The 26,971-nt window shown below is 38.0% G+C and overlaps 1 protein-coding gene across 2 annotated transcripts in view; it reads left to right on the forward strand.

Moving 5' to 3' along the window:
* The window catches only part of unc5b (unc-5 netrin receptor B), a 159,341-nt gene that overhangs the window by 67,907 nt on the left and 64,463 nt on the right, over window positions 1-26,971 (forward strand). For both annotated transcript variants that reach the window (XM_079634828.1, XM_079634829.1), the window contains exons 2-5: window positions 6,965-7,013; window positions 7,841-7,976; window positions 13,652-13,982; window positions 20,369-20,688. In XM_079634828.1, the coding sequence (XP_079490954.1) occupies window positions 20,409-20,688 (280 nt within the window). In that variant the 5' untranslated portion in view covers window positions 6,965-7,013; window positions 7,841-7,976; window positions 13,652-13,982; window positions 20,369-20,408. The remainder of the gene's footprint in view (window positions 1-6,964; window positions 7,014-7,840; window positions 7,977-13,651; window positions 13,983-20,368; window positions 20,689-26,971) is intronic.

The raw sequence follows: 26,971 nt of genomic DNA on the forward strand, positions 1-26,971 counted from the left end.
CAAAACCTAAATTAAATCGAAATTAAATGAATTTTTATTATCTCTTTATTTGAACTGTCGGAGTTTTGGGTGAATAGACACGGAGGAACAGAAATCTCTCAGATTTCACAAAAATATGTCTTCATTTGTGTTTTGAAGATGAACGAAAGTCTTATGAACAACATGAGAGTAAGCAATTGATGACAGAATTTGGTTTCACTTTATTTTGATGGTCCCTTTAACACATTCTGTTGACTAGAAGTAACGTTGCACCTCCATGTCAACTAACTCACATTAGAGTGTTAGTAAAGTATTAGTAGACTGGTAGGGTTAGGGTTAGAAAAAGTTGACGTAGTTGCAAAGTTACTTATAGTCATCAGAATGTTCAAAAGAGACCATCAAAATACAGTGTTACCCAGAATTTTCATTTTTGGGTGAACTATCCATTTAAAGGTTTGCAGAAGTAGCAAAGTGAGCACACATCAATAAAGCAGCATAGAAACTGACAGACTTTGATGGTCCTCTCACAGTGTCCCTGTGGAGTTTTGTTACCTTAGAGCGATTGTGAGGGGTGGGGGAGGGACTAGAGCGGCCAGCTGGAGTTAGGAAAAGCTTTTTTTGTGCACCGTTGCCCACGACACATTTCAAATTAACCTTGCTTGCTTCACAAGCCCTTCCGCCGGGAGCCCCATCAGAGCTACCCACCACTGGACAATGCTCTATTAGGGGCATATCTCGCCTTTCTTCTGTTCAATCACCCGATGGCTCCTCTGGTGTGATAGAGGTCTGGCAAGAAGCAGTGAGATTTGAGCTGTGACAGTTGGAGATGCACCTTTGTATTTATATTGTTAGAATCCAATTCAATAAGACTGAAAAGGCCCAATGAAAATAACTGAATATAAAGAAGGAACAAATAAAACAAAGGTTTCTATTGCCCATCCGCTTTATTTTTACAGCCTTGATTTTGTTCCCTCTCCTCTTCGCTCCTCATCTCTCTAGGTAGTTTCTTTTCTCCACCCTGTTGTCTTTTACACCAGGCAGTGTCAAAGAGACTAAAAATATATGTGTTTGCAAGTGAACGGTCCCAATAGAACCCCTAGCTATGGAACAGGATGTGTACACTGATCAAATAAAGCCTAAATCGTGAGGCACTGGGTCTTTAAGCGCTTTGCTTGAGTGAATAATATAATCAGCGGATTATCGATTTATAACCTAGAATAAAATGGTACATAAATTGGACTAATCTCATTAAAGTTTAATCTAACACCCTTTATGAAAATGGACTTATCCAGAGTGATTACTTTAATGGATTGTTATGATCTGAAGGCTGTAAGTGTTTAGGGAGCCTGTGAGGAAGGTTCTTCTGAGAGAAACATAAAGAATCAGTGTGGAATGGATAGAAATGTCAGGGATGTGCAGCTGTTATTTGTATTTTTATCGATCGGTTGCATTGACATAAGTATTTGTTTTTGAATCTGTATTCAGATTGAATCGGTTATGGGCTGGGCTTAAACTAAATGGATAGCTCAACTCTGTTGCATTTACATCGAATTTTATGAATTATACTAGGCATATGCTATTTTCTTTTTTTTATTCAAAGCTAAGGTGCATTAACATTCAGTATAATTTTTTAATGAATTACTTTATTCAGCGAGCTCAAATGTGACAGTAAAGGTTTTTATTTCAAATAAATGCTGTTTGTTCACGCTTAATATTAATCAAAGAACACTGTTCCACAAAACTATTTGTGGAAAGACAAAAATAAAACATTGATAATAATAAGAAATGTCTATGGAGCAGCAAATCAGCATATTAGAATGATTTCTGAAGAGTGGTGTAAGAGTGGTTACAATCACCTTAAACATCTCTAAAGTATGTGATGTTCTCTCCCATTCTGACAATGAAAAAAATTCTTGATGCATTTGTTACATCTAGACTCTACATTTTGCAATGGGTTACCAAAGAGCTCTATTAAACACTTCCAAAGAGTTCGGAATGCAGCTGCGCGAACTCTCTCTAAAATGAGAAATCTCATTACAACACTCAGATCCCATCTCAGGCCACCTGTATTATTCAGAAATAAATTCAAGACCCTCTAAATAATTTTTAAACGTGTTCATGGTACTGTCCCAATATAGCCTACTTTTCTAATTTGCTGAATAAATATACTCAAGCAGGATCGCTCTGAACATCCAATAGTAACTTGAACTTAAACGCAGCTAAACATTGGTGAGTCAATCTTTAGTCACTTCGGTCCCAAGATATGGAACTCTCTTCCTGACAACCAACGAGCAATTGACTCACTATGCACTTTTATGAAGTATCTCAAAACATGTTTGTCCACTGTAGGGCCTTTCTTTGATTTATTTTATTGTTGTATTTCAAAACAAAAGCACTTTGTAAACAGTTGGTTTCATTCACTAAGCATGCGTAAATGCAAAGTTGTGCTTGAAATCTGCGTACAGACATTTTCACAAATAAATCATGATTCACCAAAAACGTTACTTTTTTTCCGAAAAATGTTTTGAAACTGACTTCAAGACCAATACCATTGAAATAGCTATTTGGCCGTGGTCCGCCCACAAAGACTCACCCTACTGACTGCTCTCCCCATACGTGTATAAATTGGAAACATTGGCTGCAAATTTCATTGGTTGTGCGAGTATAGATGTCAACGGCGACAGATTTGAATGTCTACAACTGTATACTGTACATCAGTAGGCTTCTGTCAATTTCAACAGCATCTGTAGTCCTGACTTGCAATGTGCAGCTAGGCGAGCTCAAATCCAATACAATGCTGCTCGGGTCAGTATTCGTTTACAGAAATCAGGTAAATATTACCTGACTTCCACTAGAGGAGAAATAATATCACAAAGCTTTTCACAGAGAGTGGCATATGTTTGACAAGAGTGACTGAAGGCTGTAAAGGAAAGGTTGTGCGGAAAGCCCTTATATGGAGATGTTTGGGCGTGTTTATGCAAACGACTAACCTTGTGCATACGGCCGCTCATTTAGAATACTCCAAATTCACTAAGGGCTCCGCTCAATCAGCTCCCTAGTTCAGTAATCGGGTCACTGACCAGGAAGTCTGCCATTTTAAGGGCTGTCTCAATTGCAAAATCCTACCAGTGCACTGAAACGTTCGCTCCTTAAAAAGTCCCACAATGCACCATGAAAACTAGGGTGCATTGATGTTCACTATGTTCCCTTAATGGAAGTTGAGTAAATGCAGCCTTGATGAGCACAAGAGTATAGTGTACTGGTGTACATGACTTTTAAATGATAATGTATAATAAATGCTTTATATTCATAAAAATATTTTTCTATTAAATGTATTGCATTTATTTTTTATTTATATTGAAGTCATAGTCAGCTGCCTTTTTGAATAAAGACTGTGGGCGCATCCCTAGTGTCGGACCACAGAGTCGCTCTCTCTCAAATGTGAAGTATATACAGACGGAGAAGGAAGTGACATTCGGGTGACATTTGGTGGCTTACTGGCATTTTACAAGATAGATGAGAGCAAGCTTCACTTCAGCTGAGTTTAAGACCAGGCGTTCCACAAAACCGCTTTACTCAGGTCTCTTTCATCCTGAGGCACATGCACTAACCTCCAACGCATGTGCATGCACACACATTCAGGCATTACTCTGTCATTCTCTCTCACACAAGCTGTCAAAATCTTCTGAGTTCTCATGTTTCTTTTCCACTTGCTGTGGAAAGCAGAACACCATGTATCCCCTCTTGTCGCTGTGACCCTGATCATAAACTCATGTTCTCCGCTCTTGAAAGATTGAAATCCAGCGAGGCAAAGAAACATAAACTTTTCATCAAGTTTCGCTCGAGACTGTCTCTTTCCTGCTCCGCCCCGCATGCTTCTCTCTTTCCCATTTCTTACATCTTTCCCCCATCTCTGGCTTTCTATCCATCAGGGAGGGCTCCGTTGGAGCGCGGCGGGCCTTGCAATTGTCCTCATAAATTGTGTGAGTGTCAGGGTGAGGAAAGGAACTAAGTGTGCAGTAAATAACAAAGGGCTCCGTCGACAGCGCCACATTCTGGTCAACGAAATTACCCATCGTGCCCCGGGAGAAGAGAGGACGCACCCCTAACATGATGAATTGCGTTGAAGGATGGCACGGAAGACCACCCGGCGTCCTCCTTACCTGTGCCGTGAATGAGCGTGGCCACCCCAAGAGCCCTTGATGATTTAAATGGATGAGTGTCTTTATTTCTCCGTAAAAGAAGCTGTTTGTCTCTCAGCTTGTGTAATAACCGATCTTTCACCAGACGTCGGTAACTGCTATCATTTTTCATTCCCCCTCTCCATGATGCGCATGTCTTTTTTTTTTTTTTTTTTTGCTTAAGCACTCCATTCTTTTTCGGTCTCTTTCACTTTCTGTCTTGTATTGATCACACATTCATAACTGCCAGCATATTTTTGTTGCTCTTGATTTTCACTCTGGCTGTGTCATCCTCCCCCCCGTTTGCATTATTCCGGTCGGTCACTGAAGACTAATGTGTTATTGCATTAGTTTGTCTATGTTTCTATCACTCTGTCCCACAATCTTCAAGGTTTTATTTAGCATTTTCACATTCAAAGGACATTTTCTACAAAATACAGCAGTTTATTTTTTTTGCTCAAATGTGTTACTGCATGTTTTTCAACCGTTACCCACACTGCAAAAGAAAAATGTCCTTTTTTTAAACTTGTTTTCCAATGTCAATGAAGCAAGCATAAGATATTAAGACTTGTTTTATTATATTATATTATATTATATTATATTATATTATATTATATTATATTATATTATATTATATTATATACAACAGTTCGTTCTGCGGCTTTTCCAGCAATGCGAAATTCTAGGGCTGTGTTCAGCCCCGACAAAAAGTTGCAAAAAGTTTTTTAAACGGTTGTGCGTTGAACACCCTGTTCTGATGACGCAAGAGTTGCAGCTACGGCAGCTGAGAAGGCCATTCTTTGTGTTCTTTTTGAAGAATTTTCGGAGCCAGATGAAATCCGTATAAATGCATGTTTAATACTGCAAAATACGCTCAATGTTACAGTCACCGTCCTTGCCGTCCAGAATTAAAGAGAACATCCCAATCAAATGAAGAGATTTGTGGAAACTGTGGTTCCTAATTATTTTGACCCAACACTTGCATTTCAGGATGAAAAGATTGTTTGCGTATACCGTGCTGCAGCGGACACATTTGTAAACGACTTTACTTGGACCCATTGTGCGAGCCGTCTCTTTAATGCCGCGTGGTTTATATACATGTTGCTGCTGATTGGACAGACATTTTTGACACGCCCACCAAACAAGAGAAAACGTATCTCAAACCCCATTGCACACCGTTTCCAGGAAACATGTCGTTCAACCCGGAAACAGTTGCAAAACTTTGCGCACCGGTTTGAGCTTGAACGTGCCCCAGTATCACCAGGGAAGTGTTAGTATCACGTGTTAGTATCATGTCTTGAATATTTTCTATTCTTGACTGATCTTTTTTCATAATTTTGGCCATAGATGAACTGTTAAATAAGTGATCATTAGACGACCACAGGGACTTATAGTATATGTAATATATTATAAACTTGACAGGTGAATTTTATTAAAAATCACTTTGATCACTAGGCTATCTTCTCAGTTGTTTAAAAGATTAAGGTAATTATCAAAGTTTGATACAATGTTGTATAATTTTCCAATAAAAGATCATGCATTTTTACATGATTTGTTTAATTTAATGACCTCTTAGCAGATTTTGACTCTTATCTTAGTTTAATAAGTTTAATTTTATTTAAATCTATATCTGTTTAATGTATTTGTATTGCTAAAATTAGTGGTTTGTTTTGTTTTTAATCGCAAAATGACACATCACAATTTTAAACTGGGAACAGGGATACAAAAAAAATCAGATATTGTCAATCAACATTTTTTTTTTATAGTTTAGCACCTCTTGACCATTTGTTGAAAAAGAAAAAAAACTGCAAACATATATATATATTTTTTTTCTGGTCCTTTTTTGTACCTATTCATTTAACATACCAGATAACTATTCTCTCACATGCTGTCGCGCACTCTTCCCCTCTCGTTTTTTCCTGCACATTTCAAAAACAGCGTTCACATCCTTTCCTAACTAACAGACACGTTTTTGCTCCCTTTCTATCATTCATCTCACTGTTTCTGGCATTCATTCTCTCTCACCTTCACTATCTCACATTCCCTTCTCACACTCCGCCTTATAACACTTTTACTCTTTTCTCCTCTATTTCTTCCTCTGCTCAGGAGCTTCATTATCTCGCATGTACCTAGAACCTATAATCTATTTTGTCAATCATAGCTCTCTTCCCTCCTTCCTGGCCCAATCAGATGTTTTGTTTTGGTCTTTCTCTCAGTGCTCCATTACCTGTGAGATATGGGCTTTTCTGGGCATGTTACATAAGCATTGTGTCTCTGCTGATAGTTGATTGACAGATCCTGATTTATGTTATGAGGTGATGTGGTTTGAACCACATGGAATCAAATTCCTTGACATTCTGGTAGACGCCATCACACTTTGTGCCGATATCCCAGTCTCCAGGCTGTACGATTTCTTTCCCAGCTTACACTGGTGACAGCCACTAGAAATAAGATGAATTGGTTTAAGAGAGAAATATTCCTCCTCCTTTTTTTCCTGGAAATCTCCAAAAATAACCTTGCTGTAAGACCTTGTGAAAAATGGAGTGTAAATGGTTGCATTTTTGGCATCACGGGCCGAACAATTGAGGCGAGTCCTTTTTATCTCTAATGCCTTGTTGTACAAAATACCCATTAAATGTTCTTTTAAATAGTCTCATTTTCTCCATGCACTTTTCAGATGGTGAAACATCTCCAAATAGACATGCAGTGCAATAGATATTGGATTGGGTCAATAATATATTTAATAGTTTTATTGTATAATCTTTTTGAGATTATTGATTTCTGTTCCCGTTTCTTGCTTGCAGGATGAGGGCTCACTTTGGAGTGTATTGACTGTGGTAGTGTTATGATACGGTAAGACTTGCCCTCAGGCTCCACTCAGACGCGTACTGGGCCGCAATTATTGACCCCACTGACCTTCCAACAGCTCTATTTCATACATGCTGCCTTATGCATATAATCTTCTCTATAATGATTTCTATGAAAGTGCAAAGAAGTGCATAGCAGTGCCATCCCTCCCAAACGCCTCATTTTTAATCTCAGACATCAGCGTTTATCTCATCTTGCTGTCGTTTTCAATGAACACTGAGGAATTTAGGAACAAATTGCACCCACTGATAGTGTTGTTCATTTGCACATGCTGTTTGCATAAGTCTCATATGCTCATGGCTGCATTTATTTGATAAAAAATACAGTGAAAAAAGTAAAATTGTGAAATGTTATTACAATTTAAAATTACTGTTTTCTATTTAAAAATTTATTTTATTCCTGTATAAGTGTCACACGATCCTTCTCAAATCATTCTAATATGCCGATTTGCTGCTGCTGAACACATTTAATATTTAATATTTCGCACAATATTTTTGTGGAAACTGATTTTTTTTTTCTGGATTCTTTGATGAATAGAAAAGTCTAAATAACTGCATTTATGTAACATTATAAATGTCATTACTGTCACTTTTGCTTGTTTTAATGCATCCTTGCTGAATAAAATGTATTTATTTCAAAACAAAAACCTTAATGATCCCCAATATATGTACAGTATTCATGCTGCATGGGTTGGGAGTATTTCACAGGGATTGCAGCACCGATGCCAGTTCAGTTCTGACCCTGCAGAACCCAGATGACTTCTTATCAGTTCCTTCATACATTCATCTTTTCTTTTATCATTTCATCTACAGTTACACGGGAAGTGGTCCCATTGCATCCTGAGGGCTTCGTGGCGTGCAGGCGGAGAACCGCTGCAGTCCTCTCTTCATCCAAATCTACTCTTTCTTTCTCTCTCAGATGTTGGGTGTGTGAATCTGTGGGCTAGAGGTGACCCCCCAGCCCTATTACCCAAACTCACCGTCAGCAGCCAGAGCACATTTCCCAAATGAAAAGCTTCTCCCCCTCAGTCTCAAAGCTCCATCACACTCCTCCCTCCATCAGATTGCTGCCTCTCTTCTTTTATAAGTCTCTTAATGGTTTATAAATTGCGCGTAATGATTCCTCCTCTCCCCTCTGCGCTTGGAGATTTTTTATGGCCTTTCTGGTTTTGCGAGGCCAGTTTTTGTAAATGGGCAGTGATATCAAGGGCTGTGTGCAGAGCTGCAGAGAGGCAGGAGGTTAAACTGCATGAGATGTGTCTTATGCAGTGTTCACATTGGGAGGAGGAGGGGTTGGCTGGGCTTAATTCTGTCGAATTATTGCCTTGACATAATGTGATCGTTTTTTGTTTGTTCGGGCCACTTTTCTTCAGTAATTAGAAGTTGCTAAATACACCTAAGTGCGCCCCAGTGTTGTGAAGTCTATATACGGTTTCAACAGTTTAAAACTCTGGGGGTGACAATATTTTTTATTTGTTTTTGAAAGAAGTCTCATATGCTCACCAAGACTGCATTCTTTTGATTAAAAAAAATACAGTAAAATTGTGTTTTGTGAATTTACTATTTAACATAACTGTTCTACAATTTAAAATGTTATTTATTCCTGTGATGGAATAGCTGAATTTTCAGTCTTAATTGTCACATGATCCTTCAGAAATTATTCTAATATGCTGATTTGGTGCTCAAGAAACATTTCTAACTATTATCAATATTGAAAACTGTTGTGCTGCTTAATTTTTTTGTGGAATCAGTGATGCACCTTTTCAGGCTTCTTTAAAGAACATAAAGTTCAGAAGAATGTAATGTATCCTTGCTGAATAAACGTGATCATTTCTTTCTTTCTTTAATTACTGACCCCAAAGACGTTTGAACGATAGTGTTGTTGATATATTTGTTAACATATATACAAAAATGTACAAAATCAAGATGATTTTAAAGTTAAATGAAGCAGGCTTTTGGCAGTCTAGAGTAGACCATCGTATATCTGATGTCTACCCAAGAAATCCCACAATTCACTTGAGATCGAGTAAATGGTTCTGAGCTGTTTCATATTCATAACGCATGTGAAGAAGTTCATATAATCATCTTGTAACAGGATGACATGAATTCATAAAATTGGTCACAAACCTTTCTTTTAAAGGAATTGCAGATAACCGTGTCCTCAAGATCAGTTACAACAGTGACAATTTTGCTGAATCAAATTCATCATTATAAAAAATACTGATGTGCTCACAGTTGTGGAAATTATGCATTTCTACGAATAAGCAAACAACATGCCTTAGAGATATGTAGGCAGAGTGTGCTGGAAGAGCTCAGATATTAAGAAATGATATTGCACTTCCTGTATGATTTGAACTTGGACAGTGCTAAATACAGGTGTAAATGAGGTCCGGTGTGTCTTTTACTTGATGATCATTATTATTATTGTCTTAGTGTAAAATTCTAAATAAACCATACTTGACAAGTAAAACTGCATAAACTTTCAGACTTGTTTTCATAGAATGTCTTGAAGTAAATTTGTCTCATATGCCTTTGGCTTATTGTTTTTTTCATACACATAAGAAAAGACAATTTGCCAGCGGGGTAAGAAAAATAAATGTAGTTCAAGACATATACACTGAAAACAAGTCTTAATGTCTTCTGCAATTTAGTTTCTTAAGAACATTTCTTTTTTTTTTGTTCTTTTTTTTTTTTACACCAGCAGACTTGTATACTTGGAACAATTTGGAAAACACTTCATTGAACAGTTTCAGTATATCTCACATCTTTATGCAGTGACGCACTCAATAGTTTGCATGCACTTTAAAAGTTCAGTTGGATTCAAGTAATAATTTGCCTTTCTAAAATGTCAAATGCTTTAGTCCAGTTGAAATCGTACCAGCTCATGTTTTTTTGCGAACTGACTAGACCTGGAATGCAATATACATTTACACGTTAATCAAAATGCCAATAGAATACCAATAAAACTAACTTTGAGTCTCATCATATAAATATTCATTGCATTAAAACATGTTTTACACCTGGGTCTCTGGGGTCAAATGCATATAGTTTGAAGTGTGTCGTCAACTTTGTAATCATAGGAAAACTCGAGACGTATCATTCTTATACTTTAATAATGAGATTGTTTTGTTGAGATATTAAAAAAAGAGCCTTGGGGTCTCTTCGACCCCTAGCAGAACATGAGAGTTAAGAAAACAGCACTAGATTTCATTGCAATAGAATTACTGACTCACTGGGTAATGCGTCTCTGCTCTCTATTTCTCTCTCTCTCTTTCTCTCTTTCATTCTGTTTCCGCTTGATCTCTCCCTCCAGCAGCATGAGGCTGGATGCAGGAGAGAAGAATGGAGGGAAAGATTGTGCTGAGTGCACATTAAGAACACATCTGGGGGGAGGAAGCTTAATAAAAAGACATTCTCTCTGCCTTGTCTTCTTCTGAGCCTCCATTTATTTCCACTCGTTCTTTCCTCGACTCCCTCTCTTTCTCTCGCTCTCCTCCCCGTCTCAATCCATCTACCTGCCTTCATCCATCCTCCCCATAGGTGGGTAATTACAGAGAGGAGAAAAGGGAGGATTTTAATTTTCAACTGGTTCATTGAAGGGTTGAGAGTAAGTACGGCTCTGCTTCTCCCTGTAGAAGTGCTGCTATTCTGACACCATATCATTTCCTGTCATTACTGTCCACGGCCCGGGAGGGAAGGCAATGCTTCTCGAGGCTTGGGTTTGTGGAAGTTACATAAATACACCTTTGAGACTCAGAGTTGTGTTGTTGAGCAGAAGTTAGCCTGTCTCTGGCACAATGTCAAATGTTTTATATCCGCATCTATCTCTGTAGCGTTTACCTGTCTAACCCCTCGCAGACTTCCTGTCACCTTATTGCACCTCATGCCAAGGGTGCCAAAACTTTCACCTTTTGATTGGCAAAAAATTGTTCACTCTTATAAACAAGGGTTCTTTATTTGCATCTATGGTTCCTTTTATACATATTTAAACGAGGTTCTTCAGATTTTTTAAATGCTCTTCAAAGGACTGTTCACTGAAAGGTTCGTTGAGGGAACCTACAGTATAAACCGGGCTCTTTAATATTAGGAGTGAAGAAGTAGACTTTCTAGAAATGTTTGGGATTGTTTCCCCCTCACTAACATCCATTTTCCATTCCTTTTCTCCACCAAAAGCATCGGACACCCATCTTCAGATTTACTAGCTCTATTCACGCCAATATCCACCCCTGGCCCACCATCAACCGCACACCTGTGTCCCATCCACCATTGCAGATTCTCATCCAACGCTTGCCACTGCCTGTGTGTGTAATATACCACCTGCATCCCTCAAACTTGCATGGTGCATGAATTCATATTTTTTTAGATGTCATTACAATCATTATATTTAATTAGCCAACAAATTAGTCAAAATTTTGTGATTAGTGCTGTGTGTGGATCTGTTTAAATGAACAATGCTGAATGTTTGCTGATTAGCATATATTTAGGATTAGTTATCTAGCCCCTACTTGTAGATGCGGTACCTGCATCATCTGGCTGCAAATTTTTATTATTATTATTTGTATTTATTTTTTCAAGCTAGGCTGCATTAAATTGTGACAGTAAAGACATTTTATAATGTTTCAAAAATATTTATATTAAAAAATCCTGAAAAAATGTTGCACAAAGATTTTAAGCAGCACAATAGTCATCATTGATAAATGTTTCTTGAGCAGCAAATTGGCATATTAGAATGATTTCTGAAGGATCATGTGACTGGAGACTGACTAGTGTATATTATAAATATTTACATATTTCATTATATTATAGCTTGCCAGTGACCAATTCTTTTTCCTGCTCAGCAGTAAACAGTTTCTTGTTGTGCCATTAGAGTTGTTGTCATCTCTTTTCATTATGAGTGAAATTGGTCATGTGGCATTATGGCTCAGATGAATGTCTAAAAAAAACTTGTATCTATTGAGCGGCCGTGAGCCAGACTGTCAGGTTTCAAGCTTCATACCACCAGGGTGTTCTCCACCAGTCAAGTGACTGCTATTGAGATGAATGGTAATGTTAACAGCCACAGTAGCTTTCTCCAGCTATTACAGAGCTCTTTGGTAAGCAGCATCTAGAAAGTTTTGAAAGCCATTTGAGATTTGATGTTGGCATCAAAAGGAAGTGACACAAAACGCTGGTCTCAATTTAACGCAGTAGGGAAGGGAATGTTTTATGGCGATGGTCTTTTCCTGAGCTCTGATAATGAGAAGCTACAGCCTCATAAAACGCTACCTGCAGGGCCGCAGGGAGCTGTCAGATCTGTGCTAGCCATGCATGTGCGCAGGTGTGTGTGTGTGTGTGTGTGTGCGCACTCCCATTGGATCTGGATGCCTTCATCGCAAATGTATTCCTAGACATCTGCCTTCTTTTTTTTAAAGTGGGCTGCAGCTGAAGATGGGGAATAGTTTGTTTACAGTGTACAGAAATTGTCTTCAAATTCCTTTTATAATCCAGAGATATGGTGTAACCGCCTCTTTCAACCTAACCTTGCACAAATATGGACAAGGCAGACCAAAGACCTTTTAATGTTATTCTCGTTCTCTGTACGTGAGTCAGCGAGTAACATGAATTTATCTGTATGGTCCAACAGTAAGGGCAAAAAGGTTTTAAGACCGATCAAAATCCAGTGTTAATTGCCTCACAGTTGTTCTGTACTGCCTCGGGGATGCTTATCAAGATAACCAGAATTACTTGCCTAGAGTACATTTTAAAGGGGAAATAGACTTATAATATCACTAAATAGAGTTTTATTTGATAACCCAGTTGCCTCTTTTAGACCTAAAGTATATTTTCTTGACATAATAGATGCCTGCGGTGTAACCCATAGCACGAGGACATGGCCGTCACCCTCAAGCACTCTCTCTGTTTACACACTTACATATTAAATGAACTCTGCCTGCAGCCGAACAGTAAAAAACAAAACAGCTACACAAGGGAATGTGTAAATGTCATCTACTATCATACAACCAGTTAATTATAGTTTCCTATTTTAGAATACTTGAAAATAGAATAATAGAATTGCTATAAAATATGTAACTTTAAAGTGCATGAAAGAAAAGCAGTTCTTTATAATGTTACCAAAACAAAAGATTTAAAGATTTCTATTTTAAATGCATGCACTTCTTTTGACCTTTCTATTAATCAAAGAATCCTATAAAAAGTCTATTGTGGTTTTCCGCAAAAATATTAAACGGTAAAACTGTTTTCAACATTGATAATAATGAGGAATGTTTCTTAAGCACCATATTAGAATGATTTAGTAATGACTGCTTGAAATTCAGCTTTGCCATCACAGGAATAAATTGCATTTTTAAATTTATAAATAAATGCAACCTTCGTGCGCATAAGAGACTTACTTCTGCATGACACATTTTATGTTACGAAAGGCCACTGGGAGAAATTTTACACTTAATATAAAAGTGCTAACATACTAATGAATAATTTCTGAGTGAAAACAATTGCGTACAGGTTTTATACACACTGTTAGTGAATGAGCACCACTCTGAGCAGGATAGTCTGTTTGCTGTACATGTTTTGAAAATAGATGAGCCTTTATCCTTTTGCCATAGATGGATTTGGCTTTTGCCCCAGTTTCTCCCACAGGCTCCAAATCGCTCGCAATTCCCTCTGCAGCATATATCCAGACATGCCATGGCCCTGAAACGGGCCAATCCAAGCGACGGAAACATTGAAGAAGAGAAGAGGAGACACCAGTGGGCAAAGGAGATGCAGAGGATCAGGGAAGGAAGCTGTACGCCTCGTTCATCTCTGTTTACTCCAGCTGTCGCAGACTGAGAGAACAAGAAGGGGGTAGAGGAACAGGCTGGAGAGTTACACACCATCAAGGAAGGCTGAAAGAGAGAGAATGATGAAGATATGCCGGTGGACACTGCGGTTTTGCAAGGGCAGGCAATGGGGAAAGGTTAGTGAAAACAAAGGAAGTGGACACACACACACACATACATACAGGAAAGTGCTGATCCATGGTCCCCCGTCTGGGAAGGAGGAGAAGGTGCATTGATTGTGCACAAGCCACAAATGAGAAATCCATTGGGGTTAGCTGCTCCTGGCTTGAATGAGAGAAGGGGGCAGAGAAGGTCAGCTGGGCGTCCATGTCTTTGCCAGGGCATGGCAGAGCTGGCAGCAGATACACAGAATCCATTAAACAGAACATGGCCAGGAGGGTCAACAGTTTGTACCAAGCCACGAGGTCATTCAAACACTAGGCGTTTAGCCAGCTGGACAACATGTTTAGTGTCAAGCCATGGGAAATGTTTCATTCATCAGACGCACACTCACATCCATACACCACATGTCTCACATACAGTCAAGTGCATACATTTAATCCTACAATACACCCTGTAGGGAAAATATATATATTTGTAGAAAATGAGAGGCGCCAAGCATTTTTTTTTAATTAAATTAATTATTTTAAGTAAATGTGTAGGTATTTTAAAACTTGGTACAGTTTAAAATATGTGTGTATTGCAACAGCTACATATTTGCAACAGTTCAACCTAAAAAGTATTTTATCTATGCAATACTTTATACTGTCATTTAGGTGGTTTAAAATGTTCAACATTAAGTTTGATCTTATGTTTCTACTTTTTATTGGATTTTTCAAAGTGACCCCTTATTTTATATGCATTTCGTGTAGTACAAATTACATGGCATTGCCTGTTTTTCCCATGCTTAAGCCTAGTCAGTCCTTTTCAAAACTGAGCATATACACTAGTCAGTCCTTTTCAAAACTGAGCATATACACAGTATACCCAAGGTACTGTTTAGTAGCGTGACGTGCGTCCCAGTTAATCTTCACGCCATGGGTCTCTCCTTCGTGAGACTGTAAATCTCTGAACTCATACTTCATCCACCCACAAAAAGTAATTTAGAATCCCTTCATGCCCCTCTGCCACCACTCAGACCTAAAATAAAGAGCAGCCGTGGATGCCTGCTTGCTTTTCATCAAATCATTTACCGTTCCCCTGATGCTAGTGAACGGAGAGAGTCTTTTTTTTCTCATTACCTCCCACCTCTGTTCAACTCTATTCAAACATGGCACCAGAGTCAAACATAATCTCCGCTCCGATATGATAATCCCCCTGACCATTTCAGATGGGGAAACCCACCAAATGCAAAGAAGGGAGAGGATTCATTATCAATGCCCCAAGGGGGAGCAGGGATAGAGGTTTTGGGCGGTAGGCAATGATGTGTTCAAGACAAGCGCGGTTCTCCCACCTTGATCTTACTGCAGAGTCGGCCAAACCCACCTCCGCTGGGACATTGTAACCGGACAGATAAGCATTAGTGGCAGAGGGTGACAGGTGAAGGAGAGTGGGACGGGTGGGGCAGGAGCGGGTGTGGTGGATGCTGATTGGATTAAAAATGGCCGCTTTGCTTTTATTCAGTTGTCACACTGTGTTAGTCACCTATTGAGGCCGTTGAGGCGTGCCACACCTGTCATAAGGGCCTATCACGTCTATCGGTGTCTGGACATGTGTGTTTGTGTGGAGTTGGATTTGTGTTGGTACGGCTAATGACAGATTTATGAAACTGATTCACCATGATTCTTTCGAGTATTAACAAATACAGTTTTCAAGTTACAGTATCTGCAAGAAATAGAAATCATTGAGTGTCATATATTTTCCAATAACATTTTTTGATATATATAATGTATATATATCTGATGGTTTTACTGGTCAAGTGTTCCTTTCGGAATCATTCTAATATTTTGATTCGGTACTCAGTAAATAGTAAATGGTAAAGAGTTCTTTTTAAATTGTAATAATATTTCACATTTACGACCACATATTTATTTTTAATCAAATAAATGCCACCTTGGTGAGCATGAAAAACTGATTTTTATAGCATTAAAAAATCTGTAGTGCATACTGCATGTATACATAAAGTGTGCGTTTTATATGATAAATTTCCCCTACACAGTTAAACCCAAAAGCATGAAACAATCTTTTGTTCTGTGAATGGGATACAATGTGATGCCATTGAGTTGCTTTGGAGAAAACCTTTAATTCTTGTTTAAGTCCCCTCCTGTTTGCTTTGGCAGAGTTCTGTAGGTGTGATAGCTCACACCATGACTGTTGGTACCGTTTTTGAAACTTCCTCCTTCAAATACTGTACGTGTCTGTGCACAAGCTCAAAAATGGTACCACCGTTGCATCAACTTGTCGGAGAAATATCTTCTTACTGTGATCGAGCTAAAGAAGAATCAAGTGCAAATGGGGAATGAGAGACATCAGAAAATAAAGAAAGATCTGGCCAATGAAAGTGGCCTCTTCACAAAACCAGATGGCAGTTTGTAGCCCATTAAACACTAATCCTATGTTTTATTGCCTCAGTTAAGCTTCCCTATTTATCACAGGTCATAATCACACTGTTATGTGGCCTAAGAGAATGGAGAAAACTGGTGCAGTGATATCATCTCTTGTGAGTAGGACAATGTTTATGTACAACTGAGGCATCTACATGCTAAATCTCTTCATTCTAAACATATATAACTTTCTATCAATAGATATAACAAAGACTGGTGTGAACACTGTTATTTTAGTATTATTTATATTCTATTAATAGTATTTACTTATTTTGAATTAACTTTTTTTATATATTTAGCAATTTAGTTATTTGATTTTGTTGTTTTTATTCTTCTTTTTATAAAAAAAAATGTTTGGTCCGAATGACTTGTGTTCTAAGTCATACAGTAACTTTTTTTTTTTTTGCTCTATATCATTGAATCAGTGAGTCAAACTTCAGATCTGGTTCAGACTGATTCGTTAAGGAACCGTTAAAACCAGCATCTGAAATCGCATACTCTCTTGAGTAGGAATTCATTTTAATAAGTAATTGCTCCACAACCGCTAAAAAAAGGATGTTCTATGCCATATAGTATGAATGTGTGTAGTATGAATGTAATCTGGACATAATACATTCGCCATGTTGTCATTATCATGTGACCTACCAGCGTCAGTTACGTCGCTTCACTTCCATTCATAAATCCTCACCCGTGGCCTCATGGGATAGTAAAAGTGTTCATCATATGCACACATCAATCTCGCCGGAAGAAGTAGGTCATCCGGGTACTTCTTGCCAACACTTTTGAGTACTGTGAATTCGGACATACTACTTTTGTCACATATTGTTTTTCACCTATATAGTCAAAATCTGAATCAAAAGAATGATTCTTTCACTAATCAGACATCTCTACTTAAAGATTTTCAGTGAATATTTTTTCTTCTCACAAAACCTTTCAGAAGCTTAAAAGTTTCAGTCCCCATCATACAGTTTTAGAACAAGATAAGGATGAATATATAAAAATTTGTATTTATGTAATCTCTTTAACTATATCCTGAATTCCCAGAGTAAGTCAGTCAATGGGAGGAAAAACATTTTGTGCCCAGGTTAGTAATTCTGTACATTTTGTCCGTAACATTTCTTTGCAGTACAATGAGCCATTAAAACACAGCCAGACATTCCTATTATCTGTTGTTTAATTAGCGTAATAACATTGATGCTCAACAGACCTTCTCCTTCAGTGTAGTGATTTTAATTTGAAAGGCATAGAAGTGAAAACGCCTGAGGTGTAGACGAAATGTGAGAATACAAAGCTGTTATAACCGCCGGATGCGTTTGCTCTCTCCAGACGGAACAGAGAGGTGGAATCACTGATAAAGAGGAAACGGGACAGGCAGGATAAAAGAGTGAGTGAGGTTAAACGGAGACATGGATGGGACAGCGAGATTCTCATGAGCGAATGAGAGCGAGAGGAGATGGAGGGACTTTAAGAGAGATAGAGAAAGTGAGAAAGAGACAGAGAGGGAGCAATGTGTCCTCTACCGTTCCAGCCCCGGGGCGCATGGTCACCTCAGAGACTGCCCACTGAATTACCCACAACTCCTGGCTGCTCTCGGGAGTGTCTGGACAAGGGGAGCGGACGGGATAAGTTAATGAGGGGAAGAGACGGAGCAGGTCTCCAGGGACCCCCGTGGGGTTTGGTGTGACAGGCTGAAGGAGTTTGCCCACTGTGATTGGGTAATTAGTAACACGGATTTGGCCCACAGAGTGGGAATTGATTGATTAGGTAGTGGAAGGATGTGTCTCTGCCATGTCTCTAGATGCTTGGGTACTGGGAGCCCAGAGGATGGAGGTGTGCACACACACACTCCTACACTTACATTAACACTTTCTTGTCTGGTTTGCCACATTTTTGACACCTCTGTGCATACGCTTTGGTAAAAAAAGAATATTCCTTCTAGCTAACGTTCTAATTAATTCCATGCAACCTTAAATTAATTATTATATTAAAAGAGTAATGTTAATTACTGCTTTATATTTGTCAACACAATCCTCATTGGCAAGAGAGAAGAAGAGGTAAAGGTTAAGTAACTATTTCAAACAGAAGTTGCTGTTTACGTGAATGATAAATATTACTTGCTTTTGCCTTAAGCAATCTTTTTTTCCCCCTCTTTGGTATTCGTAAGTTTGTGTGTGTTTGGATAAATGCTGAAACTTGCAATATAGATGTACTGACAACAAAAACATGAAAATAGTTCTCATGCAGTCCTTTTACGATGTTATAATTTATTTTAAGATATATCTATATATACACACACACACACAAACACAGAGTCAATTATATTTAGACAAATATACCTCAACAATTTGCATAACCTAACAGGCAGACATTTTTTACATTGACAATAATTGTTGCTACGTGTTTTATATTGCTATTTTAGCCTAACATTTTCCAAAGAAAAATAAACAAAAAAAAAGATTAACTACTAATTACATTATTAATTTCAGTTTTTTTCTTCTTCTAGCACTCAGTTGGCCTCCGTTACATTCACCCCCCTAAAATTCACTCCCATCCGGGTCACGGCACCAATATAAACCCTCTGGTCCTAATCGCCCCGCTCCTGGCAGGATTCGAACCACCATTTCCGGCATGGGGCGCATGCACGCTAACAAGGATGCTAAAGACTGCAGCATCTGGCATCAGTCGATAGTGCGCCTCTCTTGAGATCAGGGGAGTGAGGTTTACCAGCACAGCTCTCTCGCTGGCCTCCGTTGCACTTGGATCCACCTTTTCTCACTCCAGCGTTACAGAGAACATTTTTAATAAATCACGATAAATAGGATAAATCAGCCTATTAATTCTATGAAATGTTTTGATATCCTGTAAGAATTGTAAACATTTGTACATCTATCAAGTTGTACATGCAAAATGTTTAAATTTAGTTGCTGTCAATGCATAAATAGTATGCGTTTCATACGTGACTGCAAACATGAAATTGTATTTGTGGCAGAATCACACTTCGACATATCTTTGCTCACTCGCATTTTAATTCAAAGAAATTCACTCAAGCTTGTCAGTGTATTAATAAATTAACTAAATCAGCAAAAAAAGTCCCTTTTTCATGATACGTTTTTATAGATAAAAAAAAAAAAAAAAAAAACCTTTACAGATCTTTATTGGAAAGTGCATAATTTCTTGCTGATTCAAGTATTCATAAACAATTTTTGTACATGCACCTGTGGAACAGTCTTTAAGATGCTAACAGTTTAAAGGTGGAAGAAAATGAATGTCACTACAATAACTAAGGACATTAAAGAGACCTTGACTCACCTGTGAACATGCCATGGTCCTGCTGCAGGTGGCATGAGGACTGCAGATGTGCCAGAGCAAAAAACTGCAATGTCCATCATGTAAGACGCCTGAGACAGTGCTATAGGGCTAAAATTAAATTACAGCTACGTAATAAAAAAAAAAATGGATGTAGAATAGAAAAGAAAAGAAAGTGTTAGTATTAATGGATCAAGTGTTGCTGAAAAAGATTTTCCATTTCTGTTTGTCAAACGTCTGTGAAATTTGTTTCCGTTTATGTCTCAGTTGTTGAATATTTTTATGTTCATACAAATATTTACACATAATAATAAATTTGCTGGGGGGGAAAAGCAGTTGAAGGTTTTTTTTTTTTTTTTTTTTTTTTTTGCTGAGTATATTAACAAGGTCAGTTTGGGACACTGAAAATTTTGCTTTGGCCATATGCAATGGATTAAGTATTTCAATTATTCGACAATAATCAGCTTGGCCAAATCTACAGAACAAGAATGTTTTCATCAAATTCAGCTTAAGCTTTTAGTTTTGGGATTTTTTTATAGCGTTTAATGTGACAGACTAATGCGGGCGACAAGAAATCGCTTTCCCTTGGATATGAAAAGGCATTCTTGTGTGATTGAGACCTTTATTGAAAACCACCCGTCCTCTCATATCAATCATGTCTAATCTGTCTTCAGGGAAAACAGCGCAAATCCACCGTCACCCCGTGGCTCCTGAATGTGGCTCTGGGAATGGCACAGGGGAGAAATCTTTCTGTTCGAGGCCCAGCTGAGAACATTATTGGATCGGCCAGATTATGGGGAAGAAAGCAAAGAAAAAAGAAGGTCCAAGCAGGCCGGATTTAGCTCTATGGAGACTGTCAGTGACGGGGTGGGAGTCTGCAACGCTGAATGCTCATCGGGAGCTCCCACGGTGGAGGTTCACCCATCCCAAAGGGCACGCTGCTTCTTTAGGATGGCATGGGATTACAGGCGGTCCAGTCTCAGTGGAGTCTCAGGTTGGCAGGATATTAATTAAGTAATTATCATGCCGTGAGGCGCAGCTATGAATTATGCATGAGGTCTTGATTGGTACATTTGTGATTGTGTAATCTAATTTCAGCCATATGTCTGACGCCTTTAGCGGAGTGTCTAACATCCGACAGCCCCCAAGCACAAATACACACAAAGACATTTTCAGCTTTTCAATTAGATGTTTAAAAATGCATACTTCCTTACACACACACACACACACACACACACACACACACACACACACACACACACACACACACACACGTCATTTGCACTGTGGAGACACTGTCATCATCATCATGAATATATTCGGAAAGACTGGAATACCAATATATTATTGATATGTAGACCATTTTTTATTGTTTTTTTATTAAATAGTTTATTGAAAGCACTTTGCAGTTTATTGAAAACATTTTGTAACAACATTGAGGCCTACACTATAGCCATTTTACAGAGAAAACATTTAATCATTTTAGAATCAAACTAAGATTTTGAGTCAAAAGTCCAATTATATATGTTTCAACAATAGCTCCAATCTCCCCTAATACTGTAGATTGATGCTGCAGTTATTGTAAAACATCATCAAACAATTATTCATATTGACTCATTTACATACCTCTGACCTGATTTGACATTTAACAGAACCAATTTGTCATTGGAACAAAATAACAATTTTATTATTGTGGTCATTAGAGTGAAACTAATTAATCAATTTGGATTATTCTTCATGTTGATAAAGACCGAGGCCAGATTAACTCTCTTTATCCAGTTCACATAATGGTATTTGCTCAAGTGTAAGATTAAGCTAATCTGAGAGCGCACACCAATGATCAATAGACCAGATTATGGCATTATAGAAATAATGAAATAAAAACTCGATCTGCAAGAAGGTAATAACGAAGTCAGCACAAATCAAAAGATTTATTCAGAATTACACTCCAGCAGCTGAAGATATATCTGTTGGTTTTAGCACTGACTGCATGCTATGCGCTTGGGGCGCCTTACTGTATCTGCTTCCGCTTCACTGTGTTGTGTTCACACACTTTTCCTTGTTTTATTAATAAAAGGACGTCTGAATGGTGGGTTATCTTTCTGTTCTCTCACTTCATGATTCAGGAAGAAGCCTCACATTCACCAGTCAATAATGAGCAAAAAATCCATTCAACACCATGCTCTGATGGCTAAAAAAAGGTTTGTGTTCTTGTACTTGAATAGTTTCAGCGCTCTTCGAAGGTCTGCCTGCTCCCCTTGTCTGATATGGACCAGAGGCTAAAACACACACGTATAAGATTAAATAAAGTTTGCTTTAATATAGCAAATAAAGTAAATCATAAAATTAGAACTTCACAAATATCCGACCCTGCTATTAGGAACTGACTAGTAAATTATAAAGATAATGATGTGTAGGATTCAAACCAAGAAGGACAATTGTAGAGATAACTATATCAGCATCCGTACAATGAACAATAAAGTTGTTTATTCTACAACGTTGCATGTTCACCGATGCAGAGATGAGTTACTTTTCAATTTATTCCATTTGGGAGCTGAGCTACACTTTCGGACGGGGGACTATGGGATTGAAAGCGGATCAGAGAAAGCATTGAGAGCGCCTACAATTTGAGAAACGCTCAACTTTATGCAAATGTGAGGGAGGAAAAAAACGTCCTGCACCGCCGTGAGGTGCAGGTTGTGACGTCTGTCATGCATTTCAAAATACGCTGACTGAGTGGTTTTGCTGGATTTGGTACGTAAATCGTATTTTGTATGTATTACCATACAGTATTTCATTCAGAGTTCAAATGCAGTTTGGATACTTTCATTACAACTAGACAGGCTTGGTTAACAAAACTGTAGGCTAAACCGATAGTCTATCTTTACTTTAGACATAAAAATCAAGCTTGCATCTTTCCAACTGTATTGATGTGTATATTTGAATTATATTGGTTGTGTACTGAAAAAAAACTAGATTGTGCACAATGTTAAAAAAACATTGCTGTGGATTTAATTAAAATGATGGTCATAAATGGCTTTGTAAACGGTATTCCACATGCCTCAAAGCAACTGTGTAAACAAGTAATGGAAGATGAATTCATGTTAGATGTTGCCTCCTCATATCAGAAATCCAACAAACCCCTGATATCAAAGTATACACGGATATTTGCATACGGTGCAGTTCCACCCTATACTTATCATCAAGGAGCTCTTACTTGTTTTTTTTTCTTTTTCTTCACTCCTTCCTTATTGATTTTGAACATCTGTGGGCATTCGGTACGATGCTGAATGGATTGCATGGCGCCAGAATATCTCTCTGTGCGCCTGGTAATTTGTATCCGAATCATTTATCTTGTCCAGCTTGTTCTTGCTCGGGCAACCTCACAATCTGATTCTGATGCTTGACTCCAACAACTGTTTGTCTCTGTCCCCCTCCTTTTTAAACATTGTTTTTCATTTTCTTTTCTTTTCAGGTATCCGTTGTATTCTATTTTGTTGGTTAGCCATTTGGGATTTGCAGTCTAACCACAATCATGCAAAATGGCTGTGAAGTCCATGAGAGATGTTGTAATTCAGCTTTTACAGTATAAACAACTGTTCAAAATGCATCTAAAAAAGTGAACGCAGCACCATTGACTCGCTGCAGATTTATAGAGCTCGTGTTCTGTTACATCTGTGTACGATGCACATCCTCAGCTTAAAGAGCTCCCTAGTGCAACCGGCTGCCCTGGAGAAGAGACATAAAACACAGACATAAGAAGGAAAGGAGAATAAAGAAAAGCGTTTCTCCTCTCCCGAGAGCGGCAGCCGTTCTCCCCTTCTGTGTTGGGTTTGAGAGCAGTTCTTTGTCTTCTGTGTTCCCTGGACCCCTGCTGTCTGAAAAGAGCCCACTGCAGGGGCCTGACTGAACTCGGACTCTGATTTCTGTGCTAAGGGTTCACACAGCGTAGAGCCCGTTCCTGAGTTAAAAGCACACAGTGAGTTTCTTCTAAATTGTTGATTTTTTTTTCTTCATCTGACACAGTCTTTACCATTGAATTATGCTTCATGGTTGAGCTTTGAAGACATTCGATTTTATTCCAAAGTACACCACAATTTTTGCTAAGGAAAATGCATGATATTTATGCATAAGCTGTGTGTTCCAAAAGTAAGTGAATTGCCTACTAACTAGGCAACAGCCTTCTAAGAGAACATTCTAAATAGTACACTTCAATTTAGAAACGGTTATTTTAAATTGTAATAATATTTCACAATATTGCTGTTTTTGGTGTATAATGCAACCTTGGTGAAAATGAAAAAGACTTCTTTTAAAAACATTAAAAAGTCTTACCAACCTAATACCAAACACTAATGGGGACACTATTGGTATAGGTGTCATAAGAAGCAGCATAATTAAGATGTTGCATCTGTTTTGGCATTTGAGCACTTTAGAGTCAGTTGGATCTGACCAAGTTTGTCAGGTATAATTTTTTTCAAACCCATGATCTTGCTATAGCACCATACACTCCTCTTTGAGCTACATATATAACATAAAGAAGTGTGTGTTTTCCACAGAATATTTCCTCATACAGACAATGATTTCTTTTAAAAAAATAAGTGTTTTTTGAAGTTTAAAGTCCGTAATTTGAACCATTATTCCATCTTAAATGTTTAAAAATCTTAATAAATCGATTTTTCATCTTCCTGGTGACAGATGCCTGAGATGGTAGATACACATATGCTAGCGGTAAGGGTATGACACGTGTGTGTGAGGCAGAACAAGTGTGTGCCAGAGTTATATTTAGCTTGGCTTGTGTGCTCATTGTGTGAGGACCGTGGATAGCTGGAATCAGGTGTCCAGGTGTCTCTCTGCGTTTAAATTAGCACCTCTTTGAGCTGTCCTGCTCCCGTTTAGACTCGGGGAAATATGTGCTCTCCTCACACTTCACCAAGAAAAGCTAAAACACCGCAGGCTAAAAACCTTTTATTCGGTCGTGTGTGTGTGTGTGTGTCCTCCCAAACCCCCCATCTTTGCCTATTGAGCAATCTTTCATTTCCCCTTTTTATGGTACTAACATTTGGAAGTGTCGCTCTTGCGAATCTCCTCCTCGTTTCACTATTCACTGGCATCAAATGTCAGTTAATAACTCATGACGGTGTCTGTAATAAGATTGAGTAAGAGCATACACGGGAAAATATTGATTGAGTCTTTTAAATTGACCTGTGCTAAAACATTATTACATTTTCCTAATAGTTCAATACATAACTTAATGCTGTTCTGCTTCTGTTATCACTGTTTGTGCAAACAGAAGAGTGTAAGACGGATTAGACTGGTGGATGATTCATGCGGTTTGAGATGGGAGTATCATCGGGTGGTTGGCGGATTTGATCACAGGATCAACAGGAGGTGGAATCGAACCTACAACTTGGGCTTACTGCTGCTGATGTGCTCTTGGGGAGGATATTTAGTCAGTGAGAACTGTCCAATGAATACAAAATCTAGTTTTAGAGCCCTGCACATGTGACTATAGCCTGATGTGTGACATCAAAGGCAGCAGACAAGGAAACTATACAAGTCATTTGTTTATGCTCTAAACAGCCCTCCAAGAATCAGACACTTTTAACACACTTCTTATAAAAAAAATATATTAATATACACTACTGTTCAAACATTTTGGGTCAGTATGATTTTTATTTTATTTAAGAAATTAAAATGTGTATTCAGATGTACTGAATTCATCACAAGTGCCATTTTTATGTATTTCAAATAAATGCTGTTTCTTTTGAATTTTCTGTTCATAAAAAATAGTGGTAATATTTTCAGGTTTCCAAAAAAATATTAAGCAACTGTTTTCAACATTAATAATAAGAATTCTTGACCAGCAAATCATCATATTAGAATGATTTAGTAAAGGATCTTGTGACACTAAAGGCTGAAGTAATGTCAACATTTTATAATATAACAATATTATTGTTTGTAATGTTGTATTGAAAGAAATGCAGCCTTGGTGAGCAAGAAAATATTACGACCCCAAACTTCTGAACAGTAGTGTGTGTGTATATATATATATATATATATATATATATTACTATATATATATATATATATATATAGTTTGCTTATATTATAAGTTTGCTTTTTAAATATTACCACAATTTAAAGTGAAATACAGGAAATTAAATGGTAAAAAGTTTCTAAAGAGTTAGAAAAATGATGCATCAGATACTGTTAAATTATAATACATATCATGGTACATGATCATGTGGAGGAAAATAAAGATATGCTTATTTATTTAAATGATCATTCAATCAAGTATATTTGTTTATTTGTTTGTTTGTTTGCATGGCCGTAAATTGAGAAAGATGCTTCTCGTGGTCCAGATGAGGTTGAAATTGAATAAATTCAGATGTATTGTAACTCATATGGATTTGTGTGAGGACAACAGCCTTTACAACAGCCGAAAGCAGCATTAAACACCTCATCCAAGTCATCTTTTAAAAAATTAAAAGAAACACATTGTTATATTGAAAACAGGCGAAAACATTGAAAATTTCTTATTCGACAGTTCATGCCTTATTGCTTGAGTGCAGCAGTAATGTAACATCTCACACTTCACAAATGACCACATAAAGAAACACGGTATTAAAGAAATCTTTTTCTGTTCTCATTCCATCCTTCCTCCCCTAAGGAGGTGAGATTGGTGTGATGCAGGAGCTTGAAGGCAAACCGAGCGTACACACACCTGGACCTTTATATGGGCCTCTAATAAGGTGACCAACACAGCACGCAGCTGTAGTCTAGAATAGAACATTCACACGTTATTATTCTTGAGGTCATAAGACTCATTTATCAGCCAGTCTGCTCACAACCAAAGGTGACAGAAGGTGGCTTTAGGTGGTTATTAGATTTCTCAAATCCATTGTGATAGATAATTTACAAGCATTTTCCTATCATCTCTCTGTCTGACTTCGAATAAAAGGTGCACTTTGTGTCTATTTTGCTCCCTTTTTATAGCTTTTCCAAAGAGCCGCTGTTCCATAACTCTGCTCTACTTTATCCCTTGCTACCTAAAGCTAGTCTCCACTTGTCTCTTTTATAGAGTGGGGTTGAGCAGTGGGCCCATGGGGGTCTCTCTATGTAGCTGCAGCGAAGGCCAGCAGCAGCTGAGACCCGTGGCTTGCTGCAGGAACACCAGAACTTATTGTCACTCCATGGCACCCTCCATCAAAACCATGATTAATAGAATGGGCCTTTTCTTTCATATAGCCTCCAGCTTTTTCTCACCTTCTCCATTT

The sequence above is a fragment of the Phoxinus phoxinus genome (genome assembly GCF_949152265.1).
Source record: "Phoxinus phoxinus genome assembly, chromosome: 14".
Classification (NCBI taxonomy): domain Eukaryota; kingdom Metazoa; phylum Chordata; class Actinopteri; order Cypriniformes; family Leuciscidae; genus Phoxinus; species Phoxinus phoxinus.